The sequence below is a fragment of the Nelumbo lutea genome, chromosome 4 (genome assembly GCF_056320005.1).
Source record: "Nelumbo lutea isolate HS-2025 chromosome 4, American lotus-T2T, whole genome shotgun sequence".
In the NCBI taxonomy this organism is placed as follows: domain Eukaryota; kingdom Viridiplantae; phylum Streptophyta; class Magnoliopsida; order Proteales; family Nelumbonaceae; genus Nelumbo; species Nelumbo lutea.
Window position 1 is genome coordinate 3,591,389 of NC_142687.1, and position 24,642 is coordinate 3,616,030.

General features: G+C 37.1%; 1 protein-coding gene across 9 annotated transcripts; it reads right to left on the reverse strand.

The window, feature by feature from the left end:
- Window positions 1-1,108: 1,108 nt before the first annotated feature.
- Window positions 1,109-24,285, reverse strand: LOC148853430 (pyruvate dehydrogenase E1 component subunit beta-1, mitochondrial). 9 transcript variants are annotated; one of them, XM_088985294.1, is made up of 17 exons: window positions 24,125-24,249; window positions 23,779-23,885; window positions 22,781-22,842; window positions 21,755-21,829; window positions 21,532-21,606; window positions 20,232-20,312; window positions 20,059-20,085; window positions 19,891-19,953; window positions 19,598-19,684; window positions 13,974-14,099; window positions 10,539-10,672; window positions 10,370-10,442; window positions 10,201-10,266; window positions 2,588-2,626; window positions 2,327-2,451; window positions 2,112-2,226; window positions 1,109-1,493 (listed from the first exon to the last, which is right to left on the reverse strand). In XM_088985294.1, the coding sequence occupies exons 4-17, from the start codon at window positions 21,803-21,805 to the stop codon at window positions 1,425-1,427; spliced, it is 1,131 nt and encodes a 376-aa protein (XP_088841420.1). In that variant the 5' UTR covers window positions 21,806-21,829; window positions 22,781-22,842; window positions 23,779-23,885; window positions 24,125-24,249; the 3' UTR covers window positions 1,109-1,424. The 9 variants fall into 9 exon arrangements, with proteins under 9 accessions (XP_088841420.1, XP_088841419.1, XP_088841422.1 ...); XM_088985293.1 differs by having other exon boundaries at window positions 23,969-24,194; XM_088985296.1 differs by lacking the exon at window positions 23,779-23,885 and having other exon boundaries at window positions 24,125-24,285.
- Between the last annotated feature and the right edge of the window lie 357 nt (window positions 24,286-24,642).

Sequence of the window (24,642 nt, forward strand, 5' to 3'; positions counted from 1 at the left end):
TTTATATCAGATTCATGGACAAGATGCTATTTATAGAGAGACTACAATTCAGATTTGTGAGGAGGATTACAGTCCAAAAATCTAAAAAAGAAAACGGAAAAACACGGATAAACCCATTGCAGGACATAATAAGATGGTCCGTATCCTTCCACCTTCCTATCCTATCAAGAATAAATTAATAATAGCTTAGTGAAAATCGGTATTAGAGACCACGTAGCACGTGGGTTTTTGCCCAACAACTTCTAGACTGGCCATGTCTTTTCAAATAATCTCTCCATCCAGTTCCAGTACCAGGTCCAACCCCAAGAAAGATGAACACAAGTATTCAACTTTGACATTCTGATTTGATTTCTGAGCTTTACACCAATACCGACCTCCAAAGGCGCTTTCATTGTGTGATGCGTGATATTTCGGGTTCTCCTCCCGTGGGGCATGGGCCCAACCAAAAAACTTAGCCATGTTACACACGTTTGAGCCTTTGGGGAAAGACATATAGTATCGAAAAAGCTTTTGACCAATCAAAACCCACTCATGAAATTTGATAAATAACACACGATTGCCTACCGCATTTATAATTCCAATTGATTGGTCAGATATTTTCGGGATATAATCTTTCCATATCATAGAATGTCTGACTGGGGCAGCGGCGGAAGCCTCGCAGTTCATGACATGTGCAGCCACAGCCAGATGAGTGAAAACTTTGAAGATTAATCTAACAGCCCAGGTGTTTTACCGATTATTGCCCATTTAATCTTACAACTCTTTTGGCAAACTCATTTTATAAAAGCGAATATGAATCCAAAGGCAACGTAGATATTCTGCTCTCATTTCTTTGTGATTTACATGCCTTGTGACTTTGAAAACCAAACTGAGTCAAGCTGCAATAAATCTAAACCAAACGGGCTACCAGTTTCGCGACCAGGTAAAAACCATCACATAGACGGTGCTTCGTAAGTTTTCCCTAGTCTTGATTCTTTCTTTTTAAGTTACCACTGGAGTCCGGACCCACTGCAACAATTTCCTCCCCATCGATCATCCCAAAGAAATACAAGATAGGATGGGCATATGCAAATTGCAAAGGATTCCTCCATGCAATTAACCGGCTAAGTTGAGATAAAATGCCACCACCATTTACAGAGTTACATGAGTATCATTAAGCATTTTTACAAAACAGAGGGCAAAGCAGGTGAAAGTGGTCATTTCATCTTAGAACTCGATCTTCACCTCGTTCTACTCTCAGGTAAATGAGCAATTCCGCCACAAACCCCAGAAAAGGGAAAAAAAAAATTGTTTCCCATAGCTAGTGAAGATTTCCACAACTCTCAACCGATGTGGACTTCTGGACACAAAATAGTCATGAACACAATCTCCTAGCAAAGTACAATAAGAAAAGTAAATAACGAAAGAAGACCAGTTATCTGCACTTAAGCAGTTGCGGCCATGGGAACTGATCTATAGCATGCCCTTTTTGCTGCACGAACAATATCCTCAACCTGTAAAACCCATCAAATAATAAGCAAAGACAGAATCTGATTAGATTTTCAGATAAAATGAACTTGCTTTAATGATAAACTTCTTACAGAAAGAGTTGTTTTGTTGTGGAAGATGAGGCCTGCTAGGACAAATGTACGATGGATGTTACTTGCCATAAAGTTTCATTTTATATAAGGTTCATCAGACACCTCTGTAGGCTGGATTTTGCAGGGTGCACGCAAGAATGCTACACCCACAATGTATTGCATCTCAATTTGGAGATTCCTAAAAACCAACAACTACCTATTTGGAATATTGTGATCATCCAAAAGCGTGTACTTTCCTAATTTCCTTATTGCTACTTATATTTTCTATGAATGTCTAAATAAATTCAAGCGTTACAACCATTCCATCTAGGTCTATTCAATGAGTTTCTAGGATAATGACATATAGGCTCTTTAACATGTAGTAAGCATAAAGAGGAAGCAATTAGAAGCCACAATTTCTATCCAAAGAAGTTTACACAGATTCCTTTCCCCAAGATAAGTTACTTGGCATAGAATTCCAAGTTCACCAATGCATGCCTGAGAGCACAGGAACTCTTGAGTAGACCAAACAAAAGAGAAGAAAAAACCAACCTTTGGGACAGCCATTCTTTCCAGATTTGCAGCATATGGCATGGGAACATCAGCTCCTGCAATCCTCTCTACTGGTGCATCTAGATAGCCAAAACTCTCCTCAATGACAGATGCACTGTTGGAAGAACCATACCTCAATAAATAAATATATGTATATATGAACCTTCCTATTTTGTATAAGTATAATCATGGATTGCAGGGAAAAGAAAGTAAACCAGATCTCAGCTCCAACACCGTGTTGAGGGAAACCTTCTTCTACTGTTACCAGTCTGTTCGTTTTCCGCACAGAAGCATTAATTGTAGATCTATCTAGTGGCCTGATAGAGCGCAGATTTATAACCTGTACAAACAAATAAAATGTTACTGTATTCATAGCCTGAAGTTGAAGTTTTTTCCAAGCTTGCTCCTTGATGACCCATGACCCATGACCCAAGAGAGACCAGAAGTAAATTTTCATATCCCAATTATGATCTTACCTCAGCACTGATCCCTTCTTTTGCAAGTATATCAGCAGCCTGGGTTTCATCATCTTAAATTAGAGATAATATAAACAGATCTTATGAAAATTCAAGACATCCATTAAAAGTAGCTTTCAGTACTTGGATCTCTAAATGCCAGGATCAACATTAAAACATACAAGAAGTTGATTTTATTGTCAAATTAAATGTAAGAAATAAAATTTAAACTTGGGACGATGAATGTCAAGAAGTTTCACATTCAAAAAAAAAAACCATCTAAAAGACAATTGAAATTGGTTCCCTTATAAAGCCTATAATGCTCAAAAAACATATGCCCCAGGAACCATCAAAACCACTGGCATCAGACATCTTACATATATAATAAATGTGCAGATTATCTTGTGGCCTTCTTTTCTTTTGGTCAGTCTCCATGCATGTTGCTTATGCAGAAAGGAACCTTAACAGTACCTCTTATTAGAGGACTTTTGCAGAGGGGATCTACTTGCAACTGTGTCAAAAAGTTCATGGGAGGTGATTGCAATTACCAAACTTCAGGGGAGGTTTCAGCAATTTACCCTAAATTTTAATTACTAAACTAATTATTCTTATTATTTTTTTATTTCTATAATCTTTTTTGAGACTAGAAATCATTTTTTATATAAATGTGGGCTTAATAGATTAATTCATTTCATTAATATTTGTAAAATAATAATTTTATTCTTTTTAATTTCTAGTTAAACATAATTATATATTTGGTGCTAAGCTATGTTTCCCAGCTGATGTTAGGGAACTCATAGAGGCTTGGTGGCTGGGAGGTCTAAGTAAAGCTGGAAAGGTGGCATGGAGCATTATTCCTGCAGCTATTCCGTGGGCTGTGTGGAGTGAAAGAAACAACAGATTATTTGAAGGAACTCAAAACTCAAAAGAAGACGTTCCTGAGGAAAATTCTGGGGATGATCTACTCATGGCTGGCAATACATCCGATGTTTAAAGGCAGATATCCAAGTATCTTTTTTGAGTTTAATTTTTTATTTGTAAGGAGTGGATAGTTTTGTTTTTTTTGTTTTTTTTTTTTTTGTTTGGGGATTGAGGTTGTAATGGGCTGATTTGGGTTTTTTGTAAATCCTCTGTTCATTTCTCTTTGTACAGGAGTTTACGTAGTTGATTTTGTAATGAATCACTTCACTTTACATAGTTGATTTTCTTTTCTTTTGAAGGCTTAAGTTGTATTTGTGTAGAGAAGATGGGCCGAATGGCCCATAGGTTGCTTATTCCTTCTTGTTACTTATGGTTCTTTTCTGTAATGGGCCTTATTCTGGGTCCATCCTGTCAATATTAAGTTCTGTGTAAATTCTTGCCCAACTAAGGGCCTCCTTGTAATTATTCAAATATTTCTAATAAAACAGTGTTAGGGGGCTGGGAGAGAGTGAGTTCGAAATCCTCTTCTCAGACCCTCATTGCTGAACCCTCAACTCTCTTCTCTTCAGTTTTCTTCATGGTATCAGAGCATACTTGAACTTCAGTATCCTAGGGCTGGAAGCTTGAATCGTGTTGCCTAATTCTTGGAGGTCATTGGAAGTGCCCAAGACTTGAGTCTCTTGGAGAAGTTGTTCGGTGGCCAGGAAGAATCAGAGAAAAGAAAAAGGAGAAGAGGAACAGTTCGGTTCTGTTGAAGCTCAAAACTGTAAGTTGTACTCAGATTTCTGGGTTCAGTTTTCTTCTGGTTTGAAACTGTAAGCTATACTCAGATTTCTGGTTCGAAACTGTAAGCTGTACTCAGATTTCTGGGTTCGGTTTTCTTCTGGTTCGAAACTGTAAGTTGTACTCAGATTTCTGGGTTCAGTTTTCTTTCGGTTGTTCTGTATTGCATTCGACTGTGTTTGGACTGTTGAACTGTCTGAAAGCTTTGGTTGTTCTGTACTACCTTCGGCTGCCATTGAATCTGGTTTAACCCAGAAATTTTTGGGCTGTTTTTCACTCCTTATTGGACTGTCAAACAGCCAAAACATCCCTGTAACAAGGCTGTGATTGTTGCTTATATCTGGCTGTTTTTTGGGGGGCTGTACGAACTGTTCTTGAGGCCTTTTTTCTCCTCTTGACAGTGGGGTTGTCTCTATTGCCCACACTGTGTTTGTAAAAAGGGTACTTCAGCTGAGTGCCAAGTGGTATTTACTTTGAAGTACAGATTTGAAAAGGGTACTTCGACTGAGTATCTAGAAGTTTCTGTTTTACTTCTTGAAGGCTGAACTCAGTGTATTGCCTTCTTGTGATCGGCTGAACTCTGTTCTTGCTTGTCCTTATTCAGTATACTTGTAGAAGTCATCGGAAATCATATTTGGAGTGTTTACATGATGTACTCCTCAGAGTTTGAAAACAAAAGTGGTGCTGAATATGGACTGGCTCAGGGGACTCCAAGTGACTCCTTATTGACTGTGACCACAGTTAAACTAGATGGAACTAATTATCTGGCATGGTCACAATCAGTAAAGATTCATGTATGTAGTAGAGGAAAGTGGGGGTTCATTTCCGGGAGTAAGAAGGCTCCCCCAGAAGATGATCCATCCTACGAGAAGTGGATGCAAGAAAATTACACTGTCATTGGGTGGCTTGTGAACTCAATGCAGCCACAAATCAGTCAACACTACCTATGGATGAATTCAGCAAAGGAAATTCGGGACAGTATTGCAAAAACCTATTCCCAAAAACTCAATGTGGCCCGGGCATATACATTGAGAAGTGATGTAAAGAATTTAAGGCAATGAGAGAAACCTCTTGCTGTATATTTCTCAACCCTTAAGTCCCTATGGCAAAAGATTGACCTAATAGAAGCTGTAACTTGGGACACCACCAATGATGCAGAGACTTACAGAAAATTGGTTGAAAGGAACAGGGTTTTTGAGTTCTTAACTGGACTAAACCCATAATATGATGTCACAAAACAGAATATTCTTTCTAAGGAGTGTGCCTCTTTGTCACAAGCTTATGCATTGGTGAATAGTGAAAAGAGCAGAAGGGTTGTTCAGGTTCAAGGGGCTGATATTAATGATCACTTTGCCAATATGGGGATTAAATTTAAAGGTAATGCTGGAACTTCTAGTGGCACAGGAAAGAAAGAAGTTATATGTGAGTACTGCAAGAAGCCAAAGCACACCAAAGACAAGTATTGGAAGTTACATCATAATCTTGTTCCCATTCAGTTTTAGAAAAAAACATGATAGCAAAAGATCAGGAAGTGCAAATGTAGCTGTCGGGCCAGATAGTGAAGAGATGTCTGCTTCTACACAGTTGGCAGCCATGAGAGCAGAATATGAAAAGTTTGGGAAGATGATCAGTCAACTGAGTGATGTGACCTCTCCTTCCAACCCTTCAAAAAATTCTACTACTTCAGCATTTGCTCATTCAGGTATAAGGGCTTCTGCCAATCATGCTACCTCTTCAGGTAATCTCAAGATCCCTTGGATTATTGACTCAGGTGCTTCTAACCATATGACCAATCTGTCTACCTTGTTTGTTTCATATAACTTACTTCCTAAACGTGATAAAATCACTTTAGCTGATGGTTCACTTGCCCCTATCTCTAGTAAGGGAACCATCAAGGCTACGAATTCCTTGTACCTTCCTTCTGCCCTTCATGTACCTAAACTAAATACAAATCTGTTGTCTGTGAGTAGTTTAACCAAGTCACTAAACTGTTGTGTAACTTTTTTTCCTTCCTACTGTGTTTTTCAGGATCTGGAGTCTTAGAAGGTGATTGGGAGTGGCCATGAGGCAAATAGAATATACCTGCTTGATACTCCGGGACAATGCACTGATCATCTTGGGAATGTTGCTCTTGGATCTGTCTCTTTAGAGTCTGTTAGTCGAATTATGTTGTGTCATTATCGTTTTGATCATCTGTCTTTTTCTGCCTTGAGTCATCTATTCCCTGAACTGTTTAAGGGAATTACTCTGTCCAGTCTACATTGTGAGTCTTGTGAATTGTCAAAGCATTGTAGAAGCAATTATCCTTTGAGCAATAAAAGATCTCCTGTTTCTTTTAATATTGTGCATTCTGATGTGTGGGGACCTTACCACTTACCCTCCATGGGTGGCTACAAATATTTTATCTTGTTTATTGATGACTTTTCACGGTTCACTTGGATATTCCTGATGAAATCCCGTGATGAAGTTCCAAGACTTGTAAAACGATTCCATGAATTTGTTCTAACCCAATTTTATACCGGGATTAAGATCTTCAGATCGGACAATGCAAAAGAATATTTTGAGAAAAACCTATCCTGCTATCTTTTTGACATGGGAGTTATTCATCAAAGCTCATGTGCTAGGACCCCAGAACAGAATGGGGTTACTGAGAGGAAAAACAGGCATATTGTTGAGGTTGCAAGAAGTATCTTATTTGCCTCACATGTTCCTACCAGGTTTTGGGGTGATGTTGTACTTACTGCTACCTACCTTATAAACTGCATGCCATCCAGGGTTTTGGGGTTTGAGTCTCCCTTCACTCTTCTTCATCTGAACAAGGATCTTTTTCCTGTTCCTATTCGTGTCTTTGGCTGCACCTGTTATGTACATGTTCCAAGTGTCCAAAGGCATAAATTTGAACCCAAAGCTCAAAAGTTTATCTTCCTTGGTTATTCCCCCACACAGAAGGGTTATTGTTGTTTTGATCCAAAGTCTGGCAATCGGTATGTCTCAATGGATGTCACCTTTGATGAGCTTTCCCCCTTTTATGGTTCCTCTCCAGAAGGACATTGTCCACAAGGGGAGAATTTGACACAGGTGTTTGCTCTTCCTCTTCCTGTTCTTGTTGAGTTTCTTGATGTGCCTGCCTCTCCTTCAAATGAATCAAGGGTGGATCAGTCGCTCCATTCTCCTTGTCCCAGTACCCTACCTCCTCGTCCTATCCTCAATCCCAAGGTGTATCACAGGCAAAGATCCAGAAATGTGCAGGTTGTTTCTCCTACAACACATGAGCCTCATACACTTCCAGTCACAGAAGAGACAACATGTACTATTTCAGCACCTTTGGATTCATCCTTTCCTGACCTTGATATTCCCATTGCTGTTAGGAAAAGAAAACAGAAGTGCACTACACACTGCATTTCCAAGCACCTTTCTTACAGTTTGCTTTCACCTTCATACTTTGCTTATTTCTCTTTTGTTGCTTCTCATCCTATTCCCAGGTCTGTGTCAGAAGCTCTTAAGATTCCGGAATGGAGGGATGCTATGAGATCTGAAATCGATGCCCTACACAAGAATGACACATGGGAAGTGGTGGATTTGCCTGAAGGAAAGGATCCTGTTGGTTGCAAGTGGGTCTTTACTATCAAATACAAAGTTGATGGCACCATTGAAAGGTATAAGGTCAGGTTGGTTGCAAAAGGCTATACACAGACATATGAGATTGATTATTTAGAGACTTTTTCACCTGTTGCCAAGATGACATCTATGAGGGTTCTTCTATCTTTAGTTGCTCACTTTGACTGACCCCTTTATCAATTGGATGTAAATAATGCATTTCTGAATGGTGAGTTACATGAGGAGGTTTACATGTCTCTTCCTCCAGGGATGTATGGAACTGATATGAAAGGGAAGGTATGCAGGCTGAAAAAATCTCTTTATAGATTAAAACAGTCGCCTAGAGCATGGTTTGAGAGATTTAGAACAACACTTGTTAACTTTGGATATGTGCGGACATAGTCCAATCATACTCTTTTTGTGAAGAGGAGTGGACCTCTGGCAGTATACCTCATTGTGTATGTAGATGATATTGTAGTGACTGGTAATGATGCCTTAGGAATTCATGATCTAAAATCTTTTCTACATACAGAGTTTGAGATTAAAGATTTGGGGGAATTGAGATACTTTTTTGGCATAGAAGTGGCTCGAACCAAGGACGGGATTCTTATCTCCCAAAGGAAGTATGTTCTTGACTTACTCTCTGAAACTGGAAAGATGGGTACTAGACTAGTTGCTACTCCTATTGATATGAGTCATAAACTCTCAGCCTCAGAAGGGACATTGTTAGAAGACAAAGGAATCTTTCAGAGACTTCTTGGGAAACTTTTGTACCTATGCACGACTCGGCCAGATATTGCATATGCAGTCAGTTGCATTAGCCAATTCATGCATGCTCCCCGAGACACTCATATGGCAGTTGCAGAGAGAATCCTATGTTATTTAAAGGGCTCCCCAGGAAAGGGTATTCTGTTTGCCAAGCATGGTCATATGAAACTTGAAGCCTACACCGATGCTGACTGGGCCGAGAACATTGATGACAGAAGATCTACCTCTGGGTATTGCAACTTGGTAGTTGGTAATGTTGTTTCTTGGAGAAGCAAGAAACAATCGGTTGTTGCTCGGTCTTCTGCTGAAGCAGAATACAGGGCCATGGCACATGGGGTTTCTGAATTATTATGGCTAAAATCTTTGATGGAAGAACTTGGAGTTGAATATGACAAGCCAATAATGTTGTACTGTGATAATCAGGCTGCCATCAACATTGCTCACAACCTAGTGCAACATGATAGAACCAAGCATATTGAAGTTGATCGACACTTCGTTAGGGAAAGGGTCTCTTCGGGTGAAGTGTGTCTTCCTTTCATCACATCTGAAGAACAGTTGACAGATTTTCTCACCGAAGGCATTCCCAAGGCAAAACTTCAGCATGATACCAGTAAGCTTGGCATGATTGACATCTATGCTCAACTTGAGGGGGAGTGTAGAGAAGATGGGCCGAATGGCCCATAGGTTGCTTATTCCTTCTTGTTATTTATGGTTCTTTTCTGTAATGGGCCTTATTCTGGGTCCATCCTGTCAATATTAAGTTCTGTGTAAATTCTTGCCCAACTAAGGGCCTCCTTGTAATTATTCAAATATTTCTAATAAAACAGTGTTAGGGGGCTGAGAGAGAGTGAGTTTGAAATCCTCTTCTCAGACCCTCATTGCTGAACCCTCAACTCTCTTCTCTTCAGTTTTCTTCAATTTGGAAGGTAAGAGTGTTTGTCTTCTTCTTTGTAATTATTTTAATGATGAGTTAACGAATTTCTTATTGAAAAAAAAAAATGTGCCTGAATTGGTTAAGAATAGCAGTACAAGTATGAATACATTGCAGTCTGTTGGGGCATTTGGAGAGAAAGGAACAGATGTATCATTGAAGACAAATACAAAAATAGAGGAAACATAGCAGCAGAATTTTGTTGGAAGATTAGATTCTACCTCTCAGGGTTCAAAGAATTGAGCAGGGAAAACCTTGAACATAATATTTAGCCATCTTTAGAAAATTCTAATGGGATTTTAGATTCATAAATCAAGGAATGTACATTAGGTTTTCTTTCTGCTTTGGATGCATCACTCTGGGCAAAATCTCTTCCTGAATCCGTAATCCTTGTTATTTCTCTAGTAAATATTTCTGTTTTACCATCAAGAGCAGCACATTTAACTTTTCTATTAGATAGATAATGAGTTGGACTACCTTAAAATTAATTCCAATTCAACCATGTCTAAACAAAGTTTCAAGTAAAAGGGCCCAAGGGAAAACACTTTATACTTTTAACCAAAAAAGATAAATCCAAGTTATTACTGTATTGCATATGCATACAATACACGTAGAAGAAGAATGACACACGAACCTGGAGTGAATAACCAACCATCTTTGAGAAAGCAGTAATAGTCACATCCTTTCCTTCCTGTTCGATCTACCACAGTAGATAATAGACAAAACAACATAAGAACAATTACTATAATGATATGCTATAGATATAGAGTGCAAAAAAGTAAGGGCACCCAAAGAAAACATACCTTAGCCTTTCCTATTGGCAGACAAAAACTGGAATCAAGAGCTTCTGCAGAAACAGGAAAAGATTCACCATATCTGGGGCACAACATTCCCATTAAAATTGCAATTATACTGAATTCTAAATACAAGCACCAATGTATCACACAATAAAATCAGTGTCAAACTACTCACAGTAACTCATTTTCAAGGAAAACAACAGGATCAGGGTCCCTGATAGCAGCTTTTAGCAGGCCACGAGCATCCTCTGATGAGTATGGAGCCAAAACTTTTAACCCAGGACAGGAACCATACCATGCTGCATAACACTACATGCAATCCAGAAGTGTAATTCAGTTAATTAGTTCTTAGTGATGTAATAACCCAAAACCAAAAACAAGATCATCAGGAGACTCGTATATTTTCAATTTTTGAAGTTCTGGGAAACCCTTGACCACAAAGCTTGCTCTCCCATCCAGTGGCAGAGCCAGGAATTTTATCTTGGGGGGAGGGGGGGGGGGGAGAAATGAGGGAGAATGGAGTGGGGCTAGGTGAAATTTTCTACAGTGTACCTATGTGATGTATTCTCCATCTACCAAAGTTCGGTTTGAAGTTTCTCTTTAAAAAATATGAACCCCATTTAACTTCAGGCTGCGCTAAGATTGAGGCATTGTCCAATCCAATCCTACAATATTAAGTAAATAAGTCTTTCCAATTCAAGCCCAACCCCTGAAAATCCAATTCAAGCAAACTGGATTGACACTGGAAAAAAAAGTAATGGATTATGTTAAAGTTAGGGGTTTCAAGAAATTAAATTGGGTCAGGATTGAGAAAAATAAATATTGATGCGACTCCGCCCCACTCGGTAACATTTTCTCTGAAAAGTTTGGGGGACCAAGTATTAACCCAACCTGGTTGTGGATATAGGAGATGGGATACCCCTATTTATGGGTATAGGGATGGGAAAAGTTTTGGGACCCCCCACCCAGTAACTTGGCTCTGCTCCTGCTCCCATCTAACATCAATACATAAGCAGAGGTTGTCGAATGAAGTGAAAGGTAGTAGTTGGAGAATATTGTACACTCATCCTTCATATATATATATATATATATATATATAATAAACAGGTTGTGTCATGTCAGCATGCATGTCCTTTCAGGAAAACTATTTATTTATTTTCTCTTTTTCTGCATTTTTCCTATTTTCTTTTGCTTCAAAAGTATTACAAAATGAATCATTGTCAATTTAGATTGAAGAAATTATATCATGTCATCAATAAAGCTGTTGGTACACTTTATCAAGATTAAGTAGATACACATTTAAGAGAGTGTTAATGAGAGACAGATATTGCATTATTAGAGAGAAAGAGAGACGTTTGAGACATTTGGGTTTTCCAAGGCACCTCAATATGTTATTATACATTTAAGAGAGAGAAAGAGAATAGTTAATACAACACAATACAAAAAAAAAATATTAATAAATCAAATAATCTAAATAGGTTGAGGTTAAACAATAAAACATAAAACAGCACTAATAAAAATATTATTCTAAAAAAAATTAAAATCCACTAAATTTCCACTTCAAAATAATAACTATTAGTAAAACTTAGTAAAAATTAACACATTAATCTTATAATAACTAATAAAAATTAAAAAAAATGGTTTCCATAAAAACATTTCATTCCACTTAAAAATCAAACTTAATAAACACTTATAAGAATAAGAAATGTAAAGACAATAAAAATATTAATTGATAGCTTTAATAATATTATAATTTAAAATCCAGCGGACATAATAAACATGGGTTTGATATATTGCACATAGAACCCATGTTCTAATGTCCTATTATGTTTTGTTTATTCTTTTCATTTTATTAGATAACTTTGTATTAATGCATTTCAAATTAATTAATATTATTGTTAAAATTAATATTTTTATGAGTTGGAACCTTTATTGTGCATAGTGCACATACTACATAAGAGACTTATATAAACAGAGGACCTGTTAAAAATGATATAAAAATAAAAATTAGGGCTTGTTTGGTTCACAGGAATAGGGATCTGGAATCGGAATTGGAATGGGCCATTCCATTTCCAACCAGTTGGTTGGGCTGCTTGGGCAGAATCGGAATCCCATTCCCATTCCGGGTGGAATGGCATTCCCCCATTTGAAGGAATGATCATTCCCTCCCCCTCCTCTAGGAATGAAACCCCATTCCAGCTAATTCCAATTCCCATTTTGATTCCTATCTGAACCAAACAGACTATGGAAATAGACCATTCTGATTCCGATTCCAACTACGAACCAAATGGAACCTTAATGAAAATTTGTTAATTTTTAAAATCCTTTTAGATTCCATTAAAAAAAACCTGGGTTGGTCTTGGACCAGCTCAGCCCAAATGGGAATATGTTAAGGCTACTTGCAATTGTTGTGACCCAATTTCAAATTACCTACATATAGCATGATACGGGGTGTCAGGGCACGTGTATGTGACATGTACAATACAATGTAGTTACAACAAAAGGAACTAGCCAACTAGGGGTGCAACTTGGGCAAGCCTAACCCGAGCTTGAACTGAACCCGCCCGCGTTTTTGCATGGGTTTGGCTTTGATTTTTGGTCCTCAAGCTAGGCCTGGCAAAAAAAAATAAGTTTTTCTATTTTTGGTGTTGGGCTTGGCACTAGCCTCTAGGTGGCTCTAGTTCAGCTTAAACCCAACTTGACCTTTCCAAATCTGAGCCTAGCCCAAGTGCCCAACTATGCACAAGCAACTTTTTAATGACCTTAGCCCAACTTAAACTTAACATGCATGGCTGCATGCATGACAGATATAAAATTCCTATTTAAAACTTTAAATTAGTGATGATAAATAAGCCCATGCAACTTTTTAGTGCATTGAACCTAATAAGCCCACTTGAGCCCAATTGACAAACCTAAAGTGGTATTTGCCTATCATATAAGATACCAAATGCACCCCTCTATTTGCCCATCCTGCTCTAGTTCTATACACAACATCCTCTTCAATCTTTCCTTTGTTAGAATTCTTAATTATGTTTAAAAAAAATAGCATATATACAAGTGCCAAGCACTCCCAATGTCATCTAGCAGTAACCGGCTGTCTTGCTCTCTATTAGACCTTATGTTTCATCTAGCATATATACAAATCCATTAACAGAACAGCCTGAAGGCTGCGTTTGTTTGGGATATAAACACCAAACCGGGGTATTTATGTACCTTGATTCAGATTTGTGAGCATTTGTTTGACATGCAAAAATGCAATGATTAAGAGGTAAAAAATGTGTTTTTTGACATTTTTGTATCCTGGGGAGAAGGCATTACTATGCCCATTTTTTGGATACATTTTTGTACTCTTCTGATAATTGGTGCATTTGACCAAAAGTTTAAGGCATTTAATGGTGGGGCCCATGCTTTGCGCCGATTTCAAACAAACAAGAAGAATGCAAAAAAACAGGTTACATTGTGAACCCACTTTTCATTCTTGAACCACAAAGAGGGTATTTATGCAGACTTGCAGAGTATATATTTGCATTTGCATCGTAACTAAATGCAGCCAAAGTTACAGATGATTCAGGTGTAAGAACACCTTTGTACCTTCAAAAGAGATGCATACCTGGGAGTGTTGGGCACCAACTCCAGCAGCAGCACCATTTGGTCCTCTGAAAACAATGGGTACAGATATCTGACCAGAAGACATGTAGTTTGATTTTGCAGCAGAATTAATAATATGGTCAATTGCCTGCATGAAACCCAAAAGTCAGTCCACACAAAAACATTTATAGCAATGGTTATTCATGCAAAAAGATGACTTTACACCAGTCCCAAAGTAAATTATAGTATTGAGACTTGAATCTATATTATCTAGAAATATGAAAAATTCAATTCCTAATCAAAAAACTCATTGGCTTTCAGTACATTAACACTGATAACTTCTTTACAGATGCCTGAACGTATTATGTTTTTAGCCAACTAAAAATTAACAACAATCAGACAAATAAGGGGTTAAAGACATGAAAGTTTCATCCCAGTAAAGACCTCAGATGAGAAGAACATGTTTTTCTTCCTCCTTAGGATGGTTTTGACATAAAGGAAGCCACCATTCAAATATTCTGCAATCCATAAAAGACCAAATGCTAAGGAGGACGTGGGAAAGATGAAGCCAACATAACCACAGAAATAATTAGTGCAGGCATCAATTTAAAAATGCAGCTTTTAAGAGTATATAATATATTAAATTATTAATATGCAATCAAACTTCCATATGTCAGATACAAGAACACAGACTTCTAAACCACCCCCATGCTTAAAACACAGTTCAAACTAAACACCACATTAAGCAATGGTAAAGGCCTTACCAATCCCTCAAGGAAAACCTACAGTTCTTTCTTTTTCAAACTGACCAACAGACAGCAAATGGAACCATGTTCCAAAGAAAATCTCTAGATTTCCATTACAACCCCATACAGAATATGGACCAGGAAAGAATAACTTTACTAACTAAAGGGCAAGTCTCATATGTTAATGCATAATAAGGAACTTATTCATACTTTGTTCATCTCAATTTACAAGAATTTCAAAAAACATTATAATCCCACAGGCTCTCATCCCAACCTTTTGAAAATTACCACTTTGTCCTAACTATGCAGGCAAATTATTTGGAATACTAACTCCAAAATTACCCCAACTATATTGGGTCAGCTACAAGAATCCTGTTCCCCTATTCCACTTTATCAAGCACCATATCCTCTGTTAAAAATGTCCTAGCATGAAAATGAAACAACAATTCAGGAAAATTACGTATTGTTTTGATTATTAGCAAATTTTGAAGCTAAATATGAAACGTAAGGTTACACAACTTTTAAGTGTACAACATGATCTTAGTTTTCATATTTTCTACTAAAAAATGTAGCATTAAATCAGCATAACTATCTGGCAGCATGACATGTCTTGGGCCCTTGGCCATTTGTAATACAATAGGAGATAATATCAAACACGTCAAGGGGGAAAGGAAAAAGGTAATAGATCCCCAATTCAATGGCATTATGCAGTGTTCCCCTATAATTAATATTTTATATAAGAATAACTCCTATGAACCTAAAATCATTTGAAAGCAATTTGGTGGCATGATCTATAACAAAAATCCTCTAAAATCTATACCAATATTTTCAAGTTTTCTTCTTTGTAATGATTTTTTTATTTTACTACCAAAATAACCTTTCAAGGAAACTTTTGTCTAACATCGGATAATAGTGTATACACAATCCCCATGCATGTGTGCGTTTAATAACAGTGTTTAGAAAATTGGGATGGACCGGTCGGCTGGACCAATTGTACTGTGACCTGGGACCTTAGTCGGTTCGGTCACACCCCAATAACCATATTTGCTAAAAACTGGTGAACTGGTCCCGGTTTCATGAAACCACCCAGGTCATTAAATAATTGAAAATTTAAAGTGTGTTTAACAAGACTTGATCCCCATGACCTCTTATTTTCACATATTGCTTAATTACAACTAGTCCACCTCTTTAATTGTGTTAATTAATGACTCTTTATTGTATGCATTACTTTATACACTTTTTTTTGATAAATAACAAATACTTTTATTAAGAGATATTAATATAGAAAAATACAAAGGGAGGGGTAAAAGCTCTTAACCCTCCCAAGAGAACATTTCAGATTACAATGTTGCCTAGAATAAATTATCTCTTCCCACCCCTTGTTTAGCCAATGAATCTGCCAAGGAATTGGCACACCTCTTAGTCCACTAAAATTTGACTTCCGTATTTTGTATGAGATATCTAATTTTCTCCTTTTCATTCAAAAAACTTCCACAAGCTAGAATCATCTTTCATTAACCAGTTGATAGTCAATTTAGAATCACCTTCCACTATTAGGTTTCTGATACTTAATTCTCGAGCTCTTTTTAACCCTTCCATAACAGCCAATATTTCAGCTCTAAGAGAGTCCCCCCAGCCAATAGGACCCGAATACAGTGCGATAATTCGACCTTCATCATACCTGAAAGCTCCCCCTATACCTGACAAACCTGGATTTCCTTCGCTGCTTCCATCAAAGTTTAATTTAGTGAACCCTGAAGCTGGAGGGTACCAAACTGGGTGAAATACATTCTTCCTTGGAACTGACCAAGCCACTTCTTTCCACTTCCTGATGATATCTCCTGGAGGGGACCAAGCCACATAATTTCAAGAAAAAGTAAATTAAAATACTTCAACCCAAATCATTTGCTTTAAAAGTTAAAGAACTTGCCATCCATCCACCATATTTAAGTATACTAAAAGTTGTAAAATATATTGTATATACTATTTATACGACCCACAGTATATATACATATATGCCACATCATCACAGTTCAACCTCTGGTTCAACCCCAATTGAACCTTTGACCTGTGAACTTCTCCCTTCTCCGGTTCTATGCTTGGCACAATCCTTTGAACATTGTTCAATAATATAGCATTAACATTTCACTATAAGTACCCATATTACTAAAGTAATATCAAAAGAGGTCCTCTCTTCGTCAACCAAGCAAAAGGAGGACCATATAAGCTTGCAAAGTTAACAGGAGAAGCCTACCTGCAACCACACAAAGCAAAGAACCATTGCCAAATACCAATAGCAAATGCGCATGAGATAATAAGTGGAAGCATGATTCCCCATTTACTTAGTAGAGAACACACTAATATGGAGATAGTAGTGTTTTCAACCCACCACTGATCCGGACGGTCAAACTATTCAAACCGTCACTTGGCCATGTTTTCAAGTCCAATGTTCCTAAAACCTGACTTTTGACCAAAAATTGTTAACTTGGTCAAAAACCATCCGACTTGGGTGGTTGACCTGTTGTCCACAGTATCTAGATGCCAAAACTTTGCATTCGGTTGTTCAATTGGGGTGATCTATATATTAATTTTGGTGTTTTTTAGATCTATGCACTCCAAGGTGCCTTGACCATCTATTTTTGCCCCAAAAAAAAACTTTTTTGGCCTCAAATCCCAATTTTTAGAAGTTTTGGTAAATAAAAAATTAAAAACTGAATTGAACATAAAATAATACACATATATATACATATAATAAATGTAGAATATAATTATACATTATTTTATTCATCCATAAAATGTTGACATGTCACAATCTAACCCGTTCGACCCAGATGATCGAACCGATGACCCACAAACCAGAGGAAAAAGTGGCCCGACCTTCGATCAGTTTTTAAAACATTGGGAGATAGACATGTATGTGGTCTTCTTTTTATAGCAAGCAATAAGTATTAATTCTCTCATGATAAACCTTGGGAGATAGACCTCTATCCCTCCCTTTTTTATATTTCCCTCTATAAAAAGGAGCCTGTTTCGAGGTTTCTTCCCCCCCCCCCCATTCTCCCATTGTCTCTTATTCTCTTGTTCTTCCTTCTTTAAGTCCCTATGCTCTACTCCTTCCCCTTTGTTGTTCCCAATTAAAGAAGTATGGTCAAGGCCAATTCCACCTAAAAGTGCTGGTTTTTGTTGGGAAGTGTATCATGGTAAAATTAATATTGTGGACAATGTACAAAAAAAAGAGACCTTATTCATGCTTGTCCCCCAATTGGTGCATTTTATGTAAAGTGTAGAATGAGGACTGTTATCACCAACCGATTTCTTGCTCTTTTATAGTAAATATTTGGAATTGGGTTTTTATGTTGTTTGGGTACAGGTGGAGCCTGCCTCTTGAAGCAAATCTGCTTTTTGGTTCGTCTTTTTTTGGTTGGCCAACAAAGAGAGGGAAAGTAATGTGGAAATGTATTAGGAAAGCCCTCTTATGGACCATTTGGGAGGAAAGAAATGCTAGAATTTTCCATGAGAAGGAGAGAAGCATTGCTGAAATAAAGGATTGTATACTAACAAGGGCAATCCTTTGGCTAAAAACTACTAATCTCTTTGCGGATTACTCTAGTGATGACCTTCGAAGGAGTTGGGCAGCAGTGGCTTCCACCTCATCCAAGAAAAATAGAACACAAGCAAGTTGGTTACCCCCTCTAGAAGGAGTTGTAAAGTTGAACTTTGATGGGAGCAATCAAAGCAATCCAAGACCCTCAGGTACAGGAGGGATCTTGAGGAATAAGGATGACAGCATTCTATCCTTATTCTTGGGCCCAGTTGGTTATGGAGACTCTACAAGGGCTGAGATATTAGCTATGGTACAAGGACTATAGACTTCCAACCAGCTTAGAGTGACTAATTAGATAATTGAAGGAGACTCTAAGGTGATAGTGGGATAGATGTCGGACCCAGAAACTGTTGTTTGGGGATATAGGGACATCATCAAAAAAGTCAAATGGCTTACGAGAACCATGTCAGTTAGCTTTCAGTGGGTTAGTAGATCGGCAAATGCTTTGGCAGATTCTTTAGCTAAACAAGGGGCTTCAAGAGATTCTCTATTTTTGGCTAATTTGTAACTGTAATTTGAAAAGAGTTGGGTTTGGAACCACCTTTAAGGGGAGGTAACACCTTGTGCCTCCTCTTAGGGTGCTTCATGCTTTTACTATTTCTATCTCTATTTATTCATCAAAAAAAAAAAAAAAACTCCCAATTGAAAGCTCCCACTCTTGGAGGGATGGGTCTCCCCCAAAACTCTTTCACTAGAAAAGATTGTTGTAGAGGCAATGGATATGCTAGGGCTTTGAAGAAGGGAGCACAAGAAAAGGAGCTAGACGAATATAAGGTCCAAATTCGCTATTTTTTTGGCTATCAAAATTAAGTTTGGTCCCCTCCGCCACCATTACAGATAGTTCTTGGCATTTTTCTCTAATAATTGGTGCCTTCATGTTTAAAAAAATCAAAGCCTATCTGAATATTTTCAAATTGTGTTTTCTACTCGGTTGTGAAAGGAAGATGGCAAACCAAACTTTTTCAGGATTATCCAAGTACATATATGCCTATAATTGAAGTTGTAAAGAAAAGGAAAACAAAAAGCAATGCATATATGAGTACAAAATATTTTTTTCATAGCAACCACTTACAAATAATAATCTCTAACAATTAATAGTATTCTTTACAACATGACTATTAGTTATTAGAGTACCTACTAATGTAAAGTAATTGGTGTAGACTAGAACAAGGATTAGAAGATCAAAAAGGCTTCATTAGCCAACCCCAACATAGTTGGGAGTTGGGACAAGGCTTAGATGCCAACGATGATGATGATACTATTTCTACAAATAGAACATCTGAAAACAACTCTGACCTGCATCGAGAAGTTAAATGTCATAAATTCTATTACAGGCCGGAGACCATAATAAGCAGCACCAACTCCAATTCCTGTAAAGCCAGCCTGCAGAAGATTTAATATCAATATCAATATCAATAAATGAAGTGAAACAATAACTATCAATGACAATGAAAATGAGAATTACAATTACTGAGCAATTTCAGGCATGCCAAACTGCCAAATTTAAAAGTTAGAAAAATGGCATTTAAGTATCATGATTCTGCAAATGAACAACATGTCCTACAGATAATTTAGACTAGAGAGTCAACCTCTGTGATTGGAGTGTCAAGAACCCTATCAGGACCATATTTCTCCAAAAGACCTTTAGATATCTGTTAAAATACAGGTTGTTAATGAGAAGACTCTTAAAAAACAGAAGAAAAGAAAAAAAAATGAAAGAAAAGCAAAAGTTTCATCTCATTAAGAATGGACCTCACCTTGTATGCGCCTTGGTATTCTCCGACCTGAAAAAAGGGGAAGGCAAAAGGAACATAAGAAAATAATAAATGAGAAAAATCTGGCTAAGTGATCCCATTCATTTCTTTTTCTTTTCTTTTCTTTTTTTTTTTCTGATAGTCTAAGTGCTCCTTTTCTTTTTATCCTTGGTTACCTCTTCACCCATCAGAAAGACTTTAGGATCAGCAGACATTTCCTCATCAAGTGCAGAATTTAACGCTTCACGCACTGTCATCTGTTAATAAATTATATTTCAACAAAACTAGAAAGAAAATAGTATATACAAAACCAACTGTAACTACTACAAATGTTTACAATATCAACCATCTATTAGGGAATATAGAAACGTATATATTAATAGCTCTTCTGACAACATGGAGCACTTAGCATAAGTTGTCAATAGAGAAGCACGTAACTACTACAAATGTTTACAATATCAACCATGCAATAGGAATGTAGGAGTGTACATATTAATATCTATTGTGACAGCACATGGACCACTTAGCAAAATTTGTCAGTAGAGAAGCACAGGATGCCAAAAAAATTATAAAATATTATGTGGCTATTGTCACTGCTACAAATGTTTACAATATCAACCATGCAATAGGAATATAGGAGTGCAGAAATTAATAAGCACCAGATGCCAAAAAATTTATAAAATATTATATGGCTGGCAGGCTATGCATAAATTGGCAGGGTAGAAGAGCTAGGAGCAAACCAAAAAGGAATTGGGTGGAAGTAATAAGAACTGATTTAAGCACCCATAATTTTAACAATGGATATGGTACTGAACAGAATGAAATGGAGAAACAGGATTCATGTAGCTGACCCTATATAGTTAGGACAAGGCTTAGACGACAACGATGATAATGATGATGATGTGGCTGGCTATGCACATGCACATAGACAACATTAACCAGATATAGGGGAAAACAAGACTTGTAGGTTTTGTGTTTTTGACGAAAAGAAAGAATAAAGAGAGAGAGAAACAAGATCTTCCAAAAAGGTTCAAGTGAATCTCTTCAAAAACAAATCATTTCCCTCTTTAACAAGTTTGGTTGAGAGAAAGGGCCCCTTCAGCAAGTAATCCATCTTTCAGCAACCTTGTCCAATTCAGGAGTCTGGAAGGGAAATTTTAAGGACTCTTGGCATGTGTAATTATTTATAGTTTTCTTCAAGACCTCAAACTATGTTTCTAGAGAAAGCCTTCTTGCCCATAAGTCTGTCAATGAACCATCGTGCATCAGGTGCATTGTGTAGATCGATGTACAAAAAGTTAAATGAGATTGGGAATGTGCAACTGAGTATATATGAAATATAAGGATGTGACTCTCTGTGAACACACAATACCACTATATTGTAAAATCAACCCATAACGTTAATGTATATAAAGCTTAACGCAAAATTCAACTATTGACTGCTTGGAAGATGCAATTAGAAGAAGCTTCAGATACCTCTTTGGGCGCAGTTGAGTAATTTCTTAATGCAAATAAGGAAAGACGAACTCTCTGCAATGCCTGCCCCACAGTCTGAAGGGAAAGTCATCTTTCAGAGAGCAAAAATAAATAAACTAATAAATCGAAACAATTAATAGACAAATTAAAATTCAACCGTGCTAGCCAAACGTCTAAATGTACAGTAGAATGGACAAGGTACAGAAATGTTGTTAGATTTTACCGAAGAAGGAAAGACTCCACATCTGGCCTTTTGCTTTATAATCCCCAACATCCTTTCTCTTTTGTTTCAATGGCCCTGATAAAGAATTGGGAAAAGATATTCTCAAATTAGATGATAAAATATCAACTTGCCACCACAGATAGGGTAAAACTAGAGTAAGGATGGAAAAGAGCCTCAAGATCCAAACTTACGGTCTACCGTTTCTCTAGTTCTATGGTATAAGATTCAGAACTTGAAATTTAGGTGTAATTTCAAAAATCAAATATCAAGGATCCGACGAGAACGAAAACACCTAATGGAACTTACACTAAAACAGAGCAATCTAAAAAGCGAAAAAAATTATAAATGATAAAATAATTAAAATAAAAAGTAAAGAAGCACCTCCGCGAAGGAGAGAAGGAAAAAAAAAAAAGAAGATTGAATTCGGAAACTCAAAGATGATATCGAAATGGAGAAGGGTTTCCAATTACAGAGAAAAGAGAGCAGGAAAAGGGGGTTAAATTTACAAATGGCGGTCCAAGGAATCGCACGGCCACCCTATCGGAACTTGTCTAGATCGACAGTTCTGCACCTAATTAAAATCAAAATCAGCTGCTCTTCCTCTCTGTTTTTTGAGTCTCGAAGGTCACCCCTCCTCACCCGCGGTCTACCCTTGTAAGATCACCCACGAATTCAATGTAATGCCACGTGTTGCATTCTGAAATTCTTCTACAATTTTGTTTTAAACTTTTAATTCTCTTTTCGAGGAATTAAATACGAACGAGGAGATATCATTTACAGATTTTCCCACTCTCCCGGGTCTCCATCACGTACGTTGTGGGGTGAACACTTACACCCTAATGAGACCACAATCAGTCTATGTCGTAGAAAATGACAACGGTCGATAGAAATTTTAGAAAAGAAAATCTAAGATCAGTAATCAATTTGTGGGAATAAAAATGAACAGATTTAATTAAGAAGGTATAAGAGATTATGATCGCCCAATCAGAAGATGTTTAGAAGTTTTGGCAAATGAGAATATATTACCCTACTGATCGGAAGTTCGCCGGTTTCCGATTTAAGACGGCCGGCTGCAGGAGTCCGCTATCCTGTATGGGAAATGACAGGAACAGGATTAATCTTTTGTCAACATTGAGGATGCAGCGTATTCAAAATCGGGAAAGCCATCAAACAAATAATTTTATCAATTAGATTGCAGAAAAAAAAATTATTTCCATTAGTAAAAGTTAATTGAGTGGTGACAGAAAACAAAGAATAAAGTCGGGGATATAGAGAATAAAGTGTAGAGTAAATTTCTTAAATTACTCCTTCCACTATCTAAGGTGAGTGGGTTGGGTGGGGCAAATGGATTAGGGTAAAATTAACAGCCCTACTCGAATTGTCCACAAAAACCAACCCAATCAATTCTTTCAATTTATCATTGGGTTCCTACATAGTTAAAATGGGAAAATAGGTAAGATTTGTAGCTCACAACTCAAATTAAAAATAATAAATCAACTTTAGAAAAAGTATATTACTTGGGGGAGCACATTTAATTGTTGTATGGTATTACTATTGTAAATCTGAAAAAGCAAAGCAAAGAATACAGCATATTAAAATTCATATTTTAGATGAAACATGAAATCGGAACCTCATATAAAAAAAAATCTAATCATGAGAGTGGAAAAATCTTCAATAAATTCCCTTCTAATTGCAGAAACATAAAAAACGTACAAATTTTTAGCTTTTTTCCTCACTGCTGAGAACCGCTCATTCAAGATCGAGAGACGAACTGACGAAGATTTCAAAGGAGGGAGAGAGGAGATGAGAGATGAACAAGGTTCGAGAGGGAAGAGTGAAAGCAATGGGTTTGAGAAAGAGAGGCCAAAAGGATTATAATAACCCAAGAAAAATGTGTGTGGGGAGGTAGAAACTAAAAACTTTAGTCACACACTCGAATGGTGTAACATGTATAAAATAATTTAATGAATATTTTTTTTTACATAAAACCAAGCAAAAAAGAAAAAGACATCAAAACAAATTACTCGATATCATCACCAAGCAAATTCACCGGCAAAGGAGGAGCAATGGTTGCACAACCAGATTACAAGCACAAAAGGCAGCAATTGAATGTGCTATGTGATTAGGAGTCCTGCAAATCCAGATTATGGAAGAAAATAATGAAAATTTCCTCGTTGGATCTTGAATATCCAAGATAAATAGGATATGCCTCACTTGTCTATAAATCCAAAGACGCATTCACTGCGCCATAGAGTTCTTTATAATCCATCTTTTCTATAACCTCTTTAGCACCATAGTTAAAAGCTTCCACCAAACCTTTCCTAATGGCCAAAGCTTTAATAACCAAAATTGGGGCCGGATGGACTGTACCTCCACCTGCCATAATCAGACCTCCATTTGATGAGTGGATCATAAAGCCAAAAGACTGCCCAACATCCCTGAGATGAGAGAGAAGCATCCGAGTAAATAAACTTTTCCTCTTGGAGGCTTCTCCCATCTAGCAACGCTTGGAGGGTTAGGATTTTAGGGGCAGAATCAAACAACTATTTCTATCTCTATTTATTATATTTGATATATTACTAATAAATATGAGATATTTTCCAAAGTTTTATTTATCCTTTATAAGTATGAGGCTAGTTGGAAATTAAGGGACACATGACAATAACAATGAGACAAATAGGGAAAAAATGGAAATAAAGAAAATATAACGAAGACACATCTAAACTTGAAGTGCACCATATTTTATAATCTATATCTATACTATTATTAAATGTGTGAAATTTTTGTTTGACTAAAATGCCTCAGTTTTTTGGATTTAGTCCATTTTTAATTGCAGTGACAAAACAATAATTTGAAAATCACTTTTCTCATTCAAATTCATTTCATTA

Excerpts from the sequence above, each read along its gene's own strand:
- LOC148853430 (XM_088985296.1), bottom strand. The coding sequence starts at position 21,805 with ATGTTGGGGATTATAAAGCAAAAGGCCAGATGTGGAGTCTTTCCTTCT. Across the intron at positions 14,100-19,597 it reads CATTTAACTTCTCGATGCAG|GCAATTGACCATATTATTAA; the intron begins GTCAGAGTTGTT and ends GGTTTCATGCAG. Across the intron at positions 2,627-10,200 it reads TGGTTGGTTATTCACTCCAG|GCTGCTGATATACTTGCAAA; the intron begins GTTCGTGTGTCA and ends GATGAAACCCAG.